This window comes from Dermacentor albipictus, chromosome 4 (genome assembly GCF_038994185.2).
Source record: "Dermacentor albipictus isolate Rhodes 1998 colony chromosome 4, USDA_Dalb.pri_finalv2, whole genome shotgun sequence".
Taxonomy (NCBI): domain Eukaryota; kingdom Metazoa; phylum Arthropoda; class Arachnida; order Ixodida; family Ixodidae; genus Dermacentor; species Dermacentor albipictus.
The window spans coordinates 136,025,135-136,042,036 of record NC_091824.1 but is presented as its reverse complement, the minus strand read 5'-3'; the positions used below and the strand labels follow the sequence as shown (position 1 = coordinate 136,042,036).

General features: G+C 47.3%; 2 protein-coding genes across 3 annotated transcripts in view; one reads left to right on the top strand and one right to left on the bottom strand.

Annotated features, from left to right (window-relative positions):
* LOC135898385 (serine/threonine-protein kinase SIK1-like) overlaps nucleotides 1-16,902 on the top strand; it is a 466,770-nt gene that overhangs the window by 167,320 nt on the left and 282,548 nt on the right. The gene's annotated exons all lie outside the window — the stretch shown is intronic.
* LOC135898330 (uncharacterized) lies at nucleotides 653-1,853 on the bottom strand. The gene has a single exon (XM_065427210.2). It carries the CDS (start codon nucleotides 1,571-1,573, stop codon nucleotides 1,262-1,264), a length of 312 nt encoding a protein of 103 aa, XP_065283282.1. The 5' UTR covers nucleotides 1,574-1,853; the 3' UTR covers nucleotides 653-1,261.

Sequence of the window (16,902 nt, the reverse complement as noted above, 5' to 3'; positions counted from 1 at the left end):
GCGAAAGAATGCTCGAGATGCACGCTGCTTCGATAGCTCTCGCTTGGGGTCGACGGCCAAGCAGCTGGCGGAGAGTTTGGAGAGGCTTCGCGCGCTGACTCCTAGAGAACCGGAAGTCGACGACACGACGTGCCATCATGACGCAGAGCTGGTGAAGGCGGATCTTAGTCCCGATCACTCGGCGAACGAGTTGAGTAGAAAATGCATGGTTATGGAGGAGGGTAACTTGTAATGATCCGTAGCTCTCTTAATATGATACTTCTCACACAAACTGCGGTGCGAATGATTAACTTTAGCTGTACCCTACGCGTCTACAAAATTTGCCCGAACAGTTTCAGGGGCGCTTTAAGGTCGAGCTTAAGGGAACCAGTGCCCATAATTCATGAGAACATTTCCCTTTCATGTCTTTCTAGCGTTTTCTGTGAAATATGACCTAGAGCCACATGTGTCATATTCTTCTTCCATATTGTAGGTAAATAGGTTTGCGCCATTTCAGCGGAATGGAACTTGGCATGGACGGACGAAAACTAATTAAGTGTGCAGTCATAACCAAAGAATCACAATGTTTAAATTGAAAGTCAGTTTTTTAGGCTGTCGCGTGAGTCAACAGATCATGCTTGTTGGAAATGAAGAAAAAAAAAGGAGACACCGGTTTTATATGGAAGACAACGTTTTATTGGGCATCCAACATCAAATTCCAAGGTCTACGTCGTTGCATAGATGTGCTTCAGCAGCTTTCAGTTACATCAGTTTCCGCGTTTTTGTTACTATGTTATAGTTCACAACAAAAGTACAACTGGTCGAAAAGTAATTGCCGAAGGCAGCAGAAAAACAGCATTTCATTTCATTTATTCAACCTTAAGGGCCAGAAGGAATTACATAATTGATTTTTACATCGTCCAATGCTTTCTTTTGTGTGCGCGTCGATCAGTTACAATCGATCGCAAAGCAGCATGTCTTCCGGAAATAACTTGTGAGCATGACGCTTAATATTTGCGTAATAAATTCAACGCGCAAGTCATGGTGGTGAAGTGTACTTGCTCTGTGGTCTTCATCGTGGGGCTGCTGGTCATCGCTGGGGAACGTTCTGTGCGTGGACTCGCGATTTAACGTCGCGTCACCGGAGGCGTGCCGTTGGGAGAGGTTCCTCAGGTCCCGCAAAACCACTGGCTTCGTTCGTCGATGAGCATCTACGGTGCCAGGTTTACCTCGGCACGTCCCGATTGCTTGAGAAAGGCGCAGAGGGACACGATCGCCATCGCTAAGACGGGTCGCACTTCTTCAGCTTCTCGATGAGCACCGGGTCGACTCGTGCTTGCATGCTGACGATGTCCCTGCTTGTCTTGCGCTGAGGCGACGAAGAGCAGGACGACCGGTCCCTGCTCGCCCCAAGGTTGTTGTTCTTCACGGAGACGCAGTTGTTGTTTTGGCAGGCCGATCCACGCATGCTCCTGAGGTACTCCTCGACGCTACTTGTGGACCATTCCTGCGTCGGCGGTGAACCGCAGTTGCGTGGGCTTCGGCTGAGGTAGATGTCGTATTCGTTGCGGACAGCCGGGATCATGAACGCCATGGCGCGGGGAGGAACGTGGGGCTGACTGAGCTCGCGGAGCAGCAGTGTACGAGAAGGCCCGCACGGCTGCCTTTTGTAGCGCGCCGGAGTGTACGCCGCTGAGGTCGTGTGTATTTGTGACGCAGATAGAGAGCGAGGAGGAGGGGCTATCGTGCGTCGCCGCCGTCGCGCCGGCACGCCGAGTTAGAGCTTCGCTCTCGTCCAGGACCTGGGCTCGGCGTTCGCTCTCCTCCGTACCGTCGTCGTCGTCGTCTTTGTTGGCCCGAATTGCGCGCAGCCTTAGTTGTCTGCTGATTGCGGCCTCCTATCGGCTGGCGGCGCTGGCAATCAGTCTGCGTCGGATATCGCAGGTTATCTTTTCGCGGATCGCTACGCGTTTACATTGTAAGATGTGTCAGCAGAGTGTCTGTCCGTCTATTGTGAACAGCTCTGAGAGCTGCATGTGACCTTTCCCGCGATCAGGCGCGAGGGTTCTTCGGCAAACAAAGCCAAACGGTTGTTTCGGGCCAAATAAAGGCGTTCTGTCTGTTCAGCTTAAAGTGGCGGCCCTTTCTATGGGGTCGGGGACTAAGGATGTGGTAACGATGTGCCAATGGCTAATTGAGAACCAACTTAATACATTTAACACTTTTCCCAGACACAGCGAGGCGTTTCTTCTGAAGTTTTTTTCCACTGTGACGCCACGCTGACGATACGGTCTGTGCAGAGATAAGCGACAACGTGGATGAACTGTAAAGCAGTGGAGAGCAATAATGATGCAGGGGCACAGTAAAAGCTTAGTATCCTCGAAGACATTAAGATAACGCCCATCGATCTAGAGATAAATGAAAGGTACTGCGCATGTCTTGCGTGATAACAGCACATGTTGCGCGAGGCTTTCTTTATGGCATAAAGGAGGCCATTCATGCAGTGGTTGTCTATGAAAGAAAACGACTTCTCCCCCTTACACCACGCAGAGATGAGAACAGATGCAACGAACCCGCTGTGGTTGCTCAGTGGCTATGGTGGTGGGTTGCTGAGCACGAGGTCGCGGGATCGAATCCCGGCCACGGCGGCCGCATTTCGATGGGGGCGAAATGCGAAAACACCCGTGTACTTAGATTTAGGTGCACGTTAAAGAGCCCCAGGTGGTCAAAGTTTCCGGAGTCCCCCACTACGCGTGCCTCATATTCAGAAAGTGGTTTTGGCACGTAAAACCCCATAATTCATTCATTAATATGTAACGAAGCCTCCTTGGTTGCTACTTGATGATCATGATAATATTTCTCAACCGAAATTACAGCCTTGATCAGACCTCTGTACATAGAAAAGTAACCTTCTTTTCCCTTAAAGCTACGTGGAGGAGCAAAAAGAGGAAAATTTCTTAGGGCTATCAAATCCGGGACACTTGCTTGGCGTACCTTATTCTCATTGCAAACGACCATGTAGAACACGTAAATTTTTACTGCTCGAAGTGGCGCCGACAGAAGAAACCGGACGCAGCGAAACAAATACTTTTTGTTCCTGGTTTACCCGTATTTTGCGCCGTCATTTCACGTGATCTTAACAGTGAACCTTGCGACATTTTACCAGAAAGAGGTATGGAGAGTGGAAAGACATGGTATGTTCTTCTACTGTGCTTTCATGTGCACATTGTGCTAACTGTCGTCTCACGTAGGCTACATTGATCATCGTTTCATGCGCGTCGACGCCTTATGCTCGTCAGTGTGTGTGTGTGTGTGTGTGTGTGTGTGTGTGTGTGTGTGTGTGTGTGTGTGTGTGTGTGTGTGTGTGTGTGTGTGTGTGTGTGTGTGTGTGTGTGTGTGTGTGTGTGCGCGTGTGTGTGTGCGTGTGCGTGTGCGTGCGTGCGTGTGTGTGTGTGTGTGTGTGTGTGTGTGTGTGTGTTTAAAATTTTCTTAGATAATCATTTACTATTTCTCGATTGATACAATGAACTATATCGAGGAAAACCCGATGACGAAAGTTCGCAGTATTTATAATATCATCAGATCACTCAGTAAATAAATAAATCACGCAATCAAATAGTCACCCAATCAAGGCCTAAGAATATGTCCCGCACCCTGCTTTGCATATCTCGCATCTATGTCTGAAGCATTTTGAGCCCTGCCAAAATTTTTTAACTGCTTTACAATCGCAATAGAACTTCAGAATTTACAAGTACATGTAGGTTATGCTAGTTCCTATCATTCAGTGCTGATCGCGACATTTAAGACTGAATTCTTTAGACTGGGCGGATCTTAAATGAACAATTGAACAGTAATCGCAAAGTGCGGGACAATGAGAACGGTAACTGAACATGGAGCATGGGACTAATGCACGTATAGCTTAGCTTCTGACCGAGTACTACCTGAATGAGAATGACTGTTATTGCCACTCAGGGAAGAAATTCAACGTAGCGCTGTGGCACTAAGCATCATGTTACTATATAAAACCAAGTAAAGATGTAACAGAACTTGGTAACTCGTGTAGATGATCTCACAAGCGTGATATATTCATCTTCAGGCATCATGGCATACTCAGGTAATGCCTGTCTGAAAATATTCATGCTTCGCGTGTTCTGTCATTAACTGGTTACAAGGTGGAATAACGACACCTACTATACAAACAGAGAGAGAGAGAGAAAGAGAGAGAGGTCACGCGACCGCTCGTAGCATAACCAGGTTCTTATGGCTGAGTTCGAAACTATAACGCAATCACTCCTATCTCGCTTCCTGTAAATAGTAGTAATGTTGATTTTGCTGCCGCGAGTGAGTATGAAATGCCTTCACCGATTGGTACTCTGACAGCTAAGACTGTTCGTCGAGTATGAGCCATTTTTCTGGGAGACTTGCTTCGTCACGAAGCTTTCTGTCGCTTATATTTGCTCAAGGCCAAAAAAGGTTACGCATTACTTGCAAGTAAATTGTCGCACGTGAAGTTGTCGAGTGAGAAATGAAAACAAGTTTCGCACAAGTGTCAGTGTTTATCACATTGGCAATTTACAGTGCCGCATGCATACAGAGACAATCGTTCGCCACGGCGCTAGCTCGCTTTTAGGCCGATATAAAAGCGAACCATTTTGCGATGCTCACCTTATAAGCCATCGCATCAGAGGGTGACGGCGGTATGCCAGCGTTTTTAAGAACAACAGACCTGCACAAGCGGTTGTAGTTTGAAGTACGGTACCGCATTGTGCTGCACGGGAGCATGTATTGTGATGGTGTGTGGTGATCGTGATCGGCGTTGATCCTTGTGCCTGTACTCAATTTCTTTATTTCTGTACTTTTGTCAATTTTCTTCTTGTCGTTCTAACTCCCCCTCCCCCGTAACCCCGTGTACAGTAGCGAACCGGATTTCCCGTTCTGGTTAACTTTCCTGCCATTGTATTTTCCTCTCTCTCTCTCTCCCTCTCTCTCTCTCTCTCTCTCTCTCTATATATATATATATATATATATATATATATATATATATATATATATATATATATATATATATATATACACAGCGCGTTAAGTCACTATCGCTGTCGCGAAGCTTTTTTACGTGTTGCTATATTAACCCACGGGCAAAGTGCACAGCGTACACGTTGTCCCTGGTGTCTGCAGATGATAGCGAGCATCTGAAAGATTAGCAAACCAACACGCATTTGTTGCCAAACAAGCCTTTACGACCTCGGTCGTCGCGTCCGGGCTGCAGCAGCGCATTCGAGAGCGCGTTAAAGGCTTGAGCCGAGGAGAAGCATTGACCTGACAGAATCAGGGACTTTCCGGCGGCGTCGGGGGCGGGGCTGCCGACAGTCGCCAGATTACGAGCCATATTGGGTTGAGGCGAGGCAGCAGAAGCTCGGCGTCGGGGTGATACGGGACCGAGACTCAAGGGTTCCTGGCGCCAGCGCCGAGGAGCCTTCGTGTGCGCGTGACACCATGGAGACGGCCAACTCGGAGCCTCTCGCTGGAAGGTCTCGCGTTTCGCACGCTCAGCCCGCAGGCGCGCGTGGTTCGCTTTGCCTGGCGTTTGAGATATGGCCTTTCACACGGGTCATGGTGACAGTTTGGTTTCGTCGCTTGTCGGTACTTTGAGCGATGGGGCTTGGGTCGGAGGACCGAGTGAAGGATGGGGCTGCAGTGGGCCGGAGAAATGTTATCGATCCCTATATATATAATCTCCCACTTCCTGTACCTGTGGTTCTTTGACTGAGAACTACTGCCTGTTGTTTCCTTGACGTATTTCTGCTGATCATGCGAGAGAAAGCGTGGGTAGCTAGTATCCGAGTGGAAATTAGGAAGGACGTAAATGCGACGCAAAAGTGCTGTCTCACTGCGTTGGAAAAAAAAAGTACTCGAGGACAGTGGCATAATTCGGTGCCAGTTCTGATCCTTATACCATACTCACCTTTTCTAAAAACAAACAGTCTTGTTGATATGCGGATTTCATTTCTTACTGTATATTGGGGCCACGTTATAGATACCCCGCTGGTCAAAATTAATCCCTAGTCCCCACTACGGCGTACCTCATAGTCAAATTGTGGTTTTAGCAAGTAAAACTCCCCAGAATTCAATTTAACCAAAAACAACCAAGAAAAATCAACAGTGGAAGCTTTAAGCCAACGTACATCTTCGTTTTTCCAGACTTCGTGACTGTGCATTATGATTAAAATCAACTGACGTTTGTCTGGGAATTTGAATACGCAGAGGACAAGGTGCAATATGCCACTGCCGCTGCTGTTGACGTCAAAGGAACGGCATCGAAGACACTGTGATGGAGAAGCTGCGCTAGTCGTGACAGGCAGTGTACAAAAGAAAACGATAAGCTTAGCGACTGGCTATTGCGTGCGCTGTGAATAGATAAACGTTTCATAAATACGGAGGAAAAAAATGTGCACCTCTAACGCTCCGCGCCGATAACAGTTAGGGAAGAGCACTAGTACTGTTGGAACTACCTAATTGCCTGATCTCATGCTGAATCTGATTGACAGTCGACGTCAAACGATTACGGGATGCGGGTTTCACGAAAAACACCGTCGTTCAAAGCACTTTTATCTGGCATCCCGTAAAATAATACGATATGTTGATCGTCTACAACGGTACATTAGCAAATACGAAATATGAGATCCCGATGCTCAGACTCAGGAAACATTTTGCGTTTTCTCAAATACCACGCTTCGTAGGCAGTTAACGTGCATTGTACCAATTGTGTAAAAGGCAATCTGAGTCGATCATCTGGCAGAGTTGCGTGCAGAATATAAGCGCTCGGAGTGCATAAGTTCAGTTGCAACAAATGGCTTTATGTTGCTAAACAGCTACATCTTTCTTACTTCCTGAAGACAGACCATTAATATATATATATATATATATATATATATATATATATATATATATATATATATATATATATATATATATATATATATATATATTATATATATATATATATATACGTTCGAAGACCCTGGAAATGAGTGAAAGCGAGGTATTTCAGCTTTAACATGAGCATTTAAGTTTTTCTAAGTTACTCTGCAGTGCTGCACGTACTGAGAGCACTGTATTCTGCATGATGCACCATGCAACGTTTTTCTAACAGCACACGCATTCAAAATGAAATGCGCATTCAACATTTTGTAAACAACGGCTATTCAGGCATCTGAAACGGTCAAGAATTATACGTTGACACGCTGCTCTGAACTACGCCACTAGTTTGGGAGCAGGATCTTTTTGAAAAAGCCTTGTTAAAATTGCAATAATTTCTCAAAGCTGTAACCTATCACCTGACAATTTAAGATGTCCACTTGAAATGCATAAACAGTTTGGAGAACCGCGATATATTTTTTTGTGTGGTTTTAATGTTACAAACTTGCGGACTATGTGCTTCAATTTCTCGGCACATCGGTTTTCAGCAATATTTGTAAAATGATGTCTTAATGTTATACTGCCTACAGTCGGTGCAATTGAGCTTTCTGTCTTAATATGCCACAAATTACCCTCAAATCGGTATAGCGGTTTGTCTAATGAAGGTGACTATGCGTTCGACATGTATTTGAATAAGGAAATTGAACTTGGCTGCGTCCGAGCTGAAACTTGACTGTGTACGTCCCGCCAGTTAATTACGCCTATACTAAACTGCAACACACTCGATGTTAGATCGTTGTCAACGTGCGTTCATGCAACCAATCAGTTCCTTCCTTTTTTTTTCATCTGACGTCAGTGCCTCACAAGAAGTAACGCAAACACTGTACGATCTGCATTGTCTGTCCTTGCGTGGCGTGAACACCTTTATTTACACCCAGATTGCCGCTACTTCCGCGATCGAAGGCTCGCTATCTCGCTTTGGAGAACGTTACAGAGGACGCTGAAGATTTTCTTTTGGCAGAGCCAGGCTCTTTGCAGATCTTTTTTTTTTGTCCGTGTCGCTTTCTTTCCTCTTCTTTTCTCCTTCGCTTTTATCGTCGGCGGCGGCTGATGTTGGTGCCTTCGTCAGCCGCTAGGATGAGGAAGAACGCGACTGCGGCCCAAAGCAACGTCGGCAGAACACGTGGCCTAGCACGTGCGCTCGTGTTTGTCTGGCTTCGAAAGCGCGTCCAGTCGGCAGTTGGCGGAGATAGAGTCGTCCAGTGTCATTGGCCGGCGTCCACCGCTCTCCGGCTGACCGCTGCAGGCCGTTTTTAAAAATAGAGGAGGTGCGCGAAGAAGAGACCGTCTGGCGCAAGTGAGGTATCGGGCTACGTGTCCACTGGGCATCTCGTGCGCGAACGCACGGAATAGAAGAGCGCAAACACGAGATAAATCAAGACGGGGGGTTGGGAACTCGACAAGTGGAACACCTGCAGTCACGCGACCACGAAGTGACGTGCGAAATGCGGTGATTCGCTTTAAACGAATTTTGAGCCGGCGGAGCCCGTATACTGTAGACAAATCGTGTCGGCGAACTAACATGCCGTACAATAGGCGCGACCGGCGAAGCATGGCTTCGTTTAGACTATGTCCAAAAGTGTCGCTGGGGTAACTCTTGGTAGTTTCTTGAGTAATAGTTTCTCCCGAAAGCACAACACCTAGACGAAAAAGAAATGCAATACCAATTCAAGAGGGTAGTTTTGGAATGAGTAAAGCCGATGTAGACGAAACATATTTAGCTAAGAAAAGAACATTTAGAGTCGCCTATAGTTTTGCTACCGGAAAATGCCCACTCGTGCGTTAAGCGCACTCTTCTCTTCCCTCTGCTATACTGTATAACTTCAGAAGCCACCAGTTGTGCCACGTCGCAACGTCGCGAAGAGTAAATTATAGCAAAACTATAGATTCTGAAGATGTATGGACAGAGGGATGGTGGAGCCAAGGGATTCGAGATGGCTGAGATGCTCGGTGGGGTAGCTCGCGGCTGGCTCTTGCGCCTCAATGGCCACTTCATTCGCGAGCTGCAGTTGTTGTGCAATGTCTCCACAAGGTTTCTTGTGGCATTCGTATCAGTTCGCAGGTGGAACCAAGCTACTAAACCTGCGCGGTGCATTTTATGAGCTACTTGTTTCCCTGATGGTGATGCTCATTGTTCAGGTTGATGTTTAGGGTATTGGTGATGTTCAGGGTATAAAGCGGCAATAATGACGAAATTATGCCGCACGTAGGCAACGTAGCTTGCGGTCTAAGAAAGGCATTACTCAAGAGAAACCGATGACGATTGTACTGAGCAATGTTGCGTAGTACATTCTGGACAGCGCCTTTAGCTTCCGGAGGCAACGCTGAGATCAATTGTCTTGACGATCGGCTAACGCTCGAGACATCCTCGGCGTGACCGCTGTGTCGACACATGATGCAATGTACGCGGAAACTCCAACTGCTACCGGCTTGACCGAAAGGCACGTGCCGATAACACCCTCGAGCGGCACTATCTCCGTCTAAAAGGCATTCGGCATCCCGTGCGACAGCAGATACAGTACGAATATGGGTGTGACGCGTCAGGTTGAGTCAACTAAACCACGGGACGTGTGACTCCCGCCTCCAGGAATCCGCATCCCATCCGTAGCATCGTACCCTTCATCATGACTCCCCCTCCCCTCCCTCTCCCGCCTCCACCAAATCGCTCCCACGCTACTCTCAACGGTCGCCGCTCATCGATTGCAACGTGCACGTGCAATGCGGATTGCACGGGAGTGCTCGTTTTCGCGTTCTGTTTGTTTCTCGCCTCACGGCTGTTGCCAGCGTACGAGTGCAACCATGCCTCCTCCCTCCGTGCACGTCTTACGCGATGAGTGCAGCGTCCACTTTCACTTCCGCTGAAAGCGTGCCATCTATTGCACGATCGCACGAAGCTATGTTGACTGTTTGCAAACAGTCAGTATCTCGTGCAGATCGGAAGTGTAATAAAAGCAGCAACAATGCAATACCATATTTAGTCAGATCTAACCACGCGTTTATATTTATTATATTTTTTTTTATATCCGTGATGACTGAGAGGGAAGATATGCTGACATTTTAACGGAATAAACACGGTAACAGACAGCTTGAGCATTCAATGGTGTTGTCTTAAACTGCTGCTCAGCAGTCACCGCATTCGCTTTGTACAATGATGCATGCCAATCGATACAAAACCCTTCGTGCAGCAACCGTTCCAACTGCTGCTTCTGGCACCCTTGGGTTACCATTATCCCATCAGAGATTGTCATTCCGTTCCTGTGTGTTATATGCCTCCTTTGTTAAAAGCTCTGCCACCATATCGGCGTGGATGGTGGCAGCCTGCTCACAAGAACAAACGAGGGCTTATCGCGCACTTAATAATTTTTGTGTCTCCATCTCTGTCCCGACCTTTGCGTCATAAGAATAACTTGCGCTTGTTTTCGGGGAGGATTCACGTGAAAAAAAGAATAATATGGCGCCAATTTAAACACGGGGCCTCACCTAGTTTTTCTTCGGAGTCATACCTTATGAGCACATATACGCTGATATTAGAACACCTAACGTTGGAAATACATTGCTGACTGCTTATGCAGAAATGATCTTCATAAAGTGCTTCGCCCCTTGTAGGAAGGCGTGAGTTGCTACGCCATGATGCGAAATCAGCCCATGCCCATAATGACTCAGATCTTCTTTCCCCTGTGCCCCTTTTGATACGGTGTCACAATTTGAGCCATCTAAGTGTTCACATCGCAAAAGCGCCAGTTTGCCAATGCGTTCTTTCTTTTATGCGAAGCATATTACGAGAGCTCAACCCAGCTCCTCAGGCGCGGCGGTGTCGCCATGAAACCACGTGACACCGTGACGTCACGACAGAGGAGAAGTGGCTTTGGCTCAACTCTTGCAAGACGGGCTGGGTGGGAATCGAACCAGGGTCTCCGGAGTGTGGGACGGAGACGCTACCACTGAGCCACGAGTACGATGCTTCAAAGCGGTACAAAAGCGCCTCTAGTGAATGCGGTGTTGCCTTAGAAACGAGCTGTTTCTAAGGCGTGCGTCTCTTGCTCAGGCGCACATTTCGTTGCCGCGCCGAACGCTGCTTTGCTCGACGCTCACCGCGTCCAATGCGGGGCGCGTAGTCGCTGCCCTGTAGCCCATTGTCTTACACCCTTTGGCGGGTCGACGGGAACGCTGTCGCGTTCCACTCTTGAAGGCGAAGCAGTAATGCATGAGTTGTTTCTTCGTCTAGCCGAACCAAATATAGCCAAGCAACAGCAGTTCACCAGGCTAAACAGTGGTTCAACAACTAAAATAAAGGCTAGTATGCTTCGCATCCTGGGCTTAACTTTACCTAAGCCATAGCCATTTTTTATTTATTTTTTATTTTTGTTTGGGTTCCTTGTGTGGACCCCGAGCGCTTGCGATAGGTCACTTGAATGCAGATGCGAATTGACCGGCGCATCGAAGAGCGTCGTGAGCCTTCTCTCGTCTTGAAGCTCATGGGGCCTATAGTCTCAATGCAGATAGGTTAAAGAAAAGGGCCGATAGAATCCTAATGCTATCTTGGTGCTCCAAAAGTCTGTCTTGCAGTGGCATTAATTCATTTTCTCGTAGACTCACCTTGTTTATTAGAAAATGTTACCCTGGCGAACGCCTGGTATGCTGCCCCACATGATTACGGCAAAACATGAGAAGGCACACACACACAAAAAAAGAAACGAATAAGGCTCATAGAAATAAAATGTATTAAACTTTTAAAAAGCTGCATGCAAGCGCACCCTTTTATGGAACAATGAGGAGGTCAGAAAAAAATTGTCGACAAATTGGTGGAAGCCACGAGGTTTGGTGCCGGCGCACGAGATTGAGCAGACATGCGGCAAAAGAACGCGTGGTCTCGCACAACCATGCCCGTTGACTGGCTCACGTAAGCTGTAGCTAGAATGCCGGATCATTGGGAAGCAAGTTAGCTGTGTTGGGGATAATCTTTGTCTGTCTCTTGCTCTGCAAGCGGCAGTGTGGGGTAAACCAAATTGTAGGACTTAACTCCGGTGGGCACTATCAGCCTTACTTGACGACGGTCGCCCCTGCGTTTATTTGGAGAGTTCTTTCTGATCCATTTAACGTGCTTCTAAATGATCATCTGTTCTTCTATTGGCCGTAAGCGATTAATGCCCGTTCTACTAATAATTTTGCTTGTTTCTCAGCTTCATAAGAGCTGGGATTTATCTCGAAATATGCGGTCACATTTGCTCAATTTGCTTGTTCTCTAAACGTGCTAACTATGAAACGTCTGCCTCCTTGGTGCAGAAAAGCACCGTTGCAACGGTAGCAAGGCGATTAACAGACTTAGACGGGTTAGTTGGTTGCTGGCTTGGTGGAACATGGTTATAAAGGCGCGATTTGAGGACACGGCAAAGAAAGAATGCACACGTGTCAGTTGAAGTTCGGCGAATGTCCTGTGTGCATTCTTTCTTTGTCCTGTCCTGAAATCGCGCCGTTATAACCATGTTCCACCAAGGCATAGTGGAGCGCTTTCGGCGCCGCTGGAATTCGATCCTACGAACTCGTGTTCAGCACCAGGATACCACAGCGGCGGAGCAACCGCGTCGGGTATTTTGGAGAATGATTGAACAAAGTTTTTTTTCTCTAGAACAGCGCAAGATTGGAATTCGTTACCGGCATTGGTTTTTTCCTCACAAAATTTTTTCTGATGCGTTACATCGTGTACTTACCTGCTAATATGTATGTTTTGTATCCGTGAGCTGCTAATACTGCATAATTTTATTCTTTTAATTTATTCTTTTAGTATCCGCGTGCTGCTAATATTGTATAAATTTTATTCTCTTGGTTATGCAACAACGTAAATTCATTCCTGCATGGGCCAAGCAATGGCCTGCAGTATTCTGAACTAACTAACTAACTAACTAACTAACTAAATAAATAAATAAATAAAAATAAAGGTACATTGGAAGGACATTCATGCCACCGGTTCGGGATCTCCAAATGGAAGACGTCCGCACATCGTGCGCTCGGTCCTAACATTTCAGTCCCGCCGGTAACTTTGCTACCCTTTCCTTTGCTCGACCTTATTTAACTTGACTTTGAGCCAGTTAACCAACATCACACCTCACTATATCGCGGAATATGGAGCTTCCTACCGAAGCAGAGACAATAGGGGGATAACAGTCAAAATAAGGAACAGTAGGCAACGTCGGCTTACCTGCAACGTTTAAGTTCTACGCTCTGAACTGAATGCAATAAGTTTGATGGCCATACGTCGAGAATTTATTTATGTATTTATTTATTTTTTGCTATGCGGTTGTGGTGGTGATGTTACTTAAAAAAAAGTGAGCTCGGAGTCCCTAACGCAAACCTTCAACTTGAAACGTCGCAACTTAAGGGCCCAAAGGGATAGCAGATGGATCCCGTGCTTCTTGCTGACCTTCCTCCGGAACACCTAGATGCTTTACATATTAAATCCCCCCTGTTCGTGTCATATTTGCTCAGATGGAGAAACTGACGATCAAGCGGGCCAAGCTAGATCCACTGGAAGCAACGCCGGCACCACTTCTCCAAAGCCTATACTGATTCCGACTTCACCTGCGAGACCTGGATTACTTTGCAAGTTGGCCAAACTCTAAAGCTTTTGGTAACGCAAGTAGCTATTTTCCTCATAAGTGAAATGGAATAGTCCATATGGAACACATGAAGCTTCCAACGCACAAGTCTGCATCACCTTGACCCCTCTCATCGACTCTGTCGTCCATCTGGACTATCCCCAACCGAGACAACAGTACTTTGCTGACTGTGACTTGGCGTAGCGTTCACAAACTCCTTTGGTTTCGCCATCTAAATAAACGACAGTGTTGTTTGTGACGGCAGCGGTAGCGAGGAAGCAATAGAACATGTGATTTACCGTTGTCTTAGTTATATCGCACGCAGACAACTGCAGTTGCTCGTGACCACGTTGGCTCGTCTCAATGACTTACCGCTTTTGGAAGACAATCCTAAAATGCCGGCCTATATGGTCGTCACACCAGAAATCTGTCAGGGCGACATTGAAGTTTCTACGTTTGAGTGGTCTATTAGAGAGACTTTGATATGTGCAGGCGTGACCCTCCCCTTGTATCTTTTTTCCCCGCTTGCACGGATTTTTTTCTGCGCTATTCTTTCCGTATTTCTTTCCCTCGTATCCCTCCTTCAGTTCATAGTAGCAAACCGGAAGCATATGTTCCGGTTGACATCCTTGCTTTTCCTATCTCATTTCTTTCTTTCTCTCTCATGAAGCATGCAGCTTCCAACGTTTCCAGTTGCACTCCGGTTAAATTTAGCTTACGGGTTGATTCCCTAAAGAAAGTCTTGCCGATTGTGCGCCACGCGTACTGCAACACCGGTGCAAAGCTCCCACGGACGTATCTATAGCAATGATTCGGCTGTACAAGCACCATTCTCCGGCTTCACAGTGGAAAAGCTACGGAACTCGAGTTGAAGCTCTGGCTATGAAACACTTGCAAAATTGGTGAAGTCAAATGCCTGTTTTCTAAAGATTCATTTATTCATATTCCAGGTTATATGTACAAATAAATACCATGGCTTACATATAAACACACATAAATAGTTTAAAATGACAAAATTCATGACACAAACTTTTGGTGGAGGACGATTTCTATGGACCCGAACGAGACAGTTCTTCCCATGAAAGGGATCAATAAGAAATCACGTATACAAGTAAATTGCACTTTCTTAAGGCTTCATTAATGTACAAAGCATCCCATAAAATTTTACAAAGCGTTCTTGAGTTCTTTACAAGCGAATAAAATCCCGTTTCACAGCTGATATGTCCACAGCTGCACTTTGCTGACTTGCCTGCAGAGTCATTCAGATCTTGAAAGGTGCCGGTAGGGGGACCTTGTGGCGTTGAGTCGTCATTCTTTCTCGATCGACTGGTCAGATGCTGGAGGTATTTGTCGCGGCACAGCTGGTGTCGTCCGTCGAACTGCATGTTGCAAGGGGAGTTTGTTCCGGGCTCTTCGCTCAAGGGCTGCGGCGCCTGTTTCCTTCACGTTACAGCCAAACACTTCAAAATTCGTGCTCCATTCACTTCAGGAACACACAGTGGTTTGGTCAGCATTCGGATGACCGTGTTCTTCTAGCTTATTCTGAAGTGCGGGTTCACATTTGCGGATTCCATGTGCCGTTATCTAGGTCCCTTGCCTTGTCCCGTCAGCTTCTTCAAGGCATCGTTCAACTTTGAGGAGCTTTTGGTGGATGAGACCGAGTAGCTGGACGTGTACGAGTCATTCCGGCTGGCGGACGACTGCTTGCGGTCCTTGAACTTGTCGCCCATGTTGGAGCCCGGTGAGCACGAAAGACTGCTGTTCCCGGATCGGCTCTGCAGGCTGCCACAGGGCGACGACGTCTTGGGACTACCCGCTGCCTCGTACAGGTTGTAGTCCTTCTTGACGATGGGAATCATGAACGCCATCTCAGCTCGTGAACTTGCGTGGCGGGGTGCTCTCGACTTCTGCCGTGCCCAAGCGTCCGGGTAGTGCGACGATCCAGCAATGGGTGCGCTCCTGGGAGGACGATGCGTTATAAAGCGGCGAGATAGACGCGCGCGCGCGCTCGACACACGAAACCGGCGTCGTTGGAAGAGACGTCACGTGGCCACCCCCAGGGTCGGTCGCCGTCTGGTTACGGGTCGTCTTACTTATCGCGCGGCCGTGCGTCGCGAATGAATTTCTTTCTCTTGTTGGTCTCCAGTTTCACGCGAGCAGGAAACTCGCATGCGCCACGTTCCCGCCGAGATCGGTTTCTGCCGCGTTGCGGCGGAGGATGGGCCGCAGGCGTGGCAATGACGCCTTTTTCCCCGGCCGCAGGGTGACCGGCCAGGCGGCATTGCACGTACTCAGTCGTGCTGCCTTCGACGCGGTCTTTGTAAACGGCGCGCAGAGTTCCTTCTTTCAGGCGTTGCACGGTCGCTTACCAGACAACGTTACTAGCATCCAACAACGTTGCTCGCAGATAGTTACTTCGTATCGTTTCCACGGTCATGCGTCGGCAGGCGCATGACATGTCACAGGGCATGTCACAGGGCGCTGTTCCTGCAGCTCATGACCTGGCACTCCAACTGCAAGGCAGGCAACGAGAGACAGGCAACGAATTCCTGCAAGTCATGGTACTGGACTAGCCGCTTTTGTATAACCATAGTGTAATGTAGATAGGTACCCACTCCTTCCCTCCTCCTTATCGTTTCCCATTTTCCCCTGTGCAGAGGAAGAGGCTATAGGGCACACCTGCTCATGGTGACTTCTCTGTACTTTCCTGTAAATTAAATCGAGGGACGGATTTCACTTACGAAACAATTTTGGCGTAAGAAAAATCTTACGAAAAAAGCGTATTCACAAAATTGAAGCTTTTCGTAAGATCAGCAAGCTTGCGATGACCGCCGTGCGTGTACATAACTACAATGACGAGCATCGTAGTCAGCCTCAGCCTTCTATTACACAACTCATAGCACTAAGTCGAAGCGACGTTGTGTCTGTGCCCACGGTGTTGCTGATTCGACGGATGGTGATCCTGTCTATCAAGCGGGATGTCAATACGATGACATAAAAAAGAAATTCCGAATAATATAACGTACCACCATTGATACAAAAATCATGTGAACTGCTTGAACAAGAGTGATGCTGTGAAATAACATACACGCACACACACAAACACGAACGCACTCAACGCACACAGATTTATATTTATGTCACCACGCTGCATTACGAGTACCATCAAATACACTTCGGTTTTGATAAAAACGCGCACAGCCCCATAACGCTCATAAAGACGCCACTAAGTTTTTGTTTTGCATGCACAAAGCCAGCAACAGCCAAGAGGCCATGAGAAGACCGAATTGCAAAGAAACGTGACAGCAGACGACATCCATCGTGGTCTTATGACTAGCTGAAGATCCTTATT

Bases quoted from the DNA above. Each gene is read 5' to 3' on its own strand.
- LOC135898330 (XM_065427210.2), bottom strand. From the start codon at position 1,573: ATGGCGTTCATGATCCCGGCTGTCCGCAACGAATACGACATCTACCTC.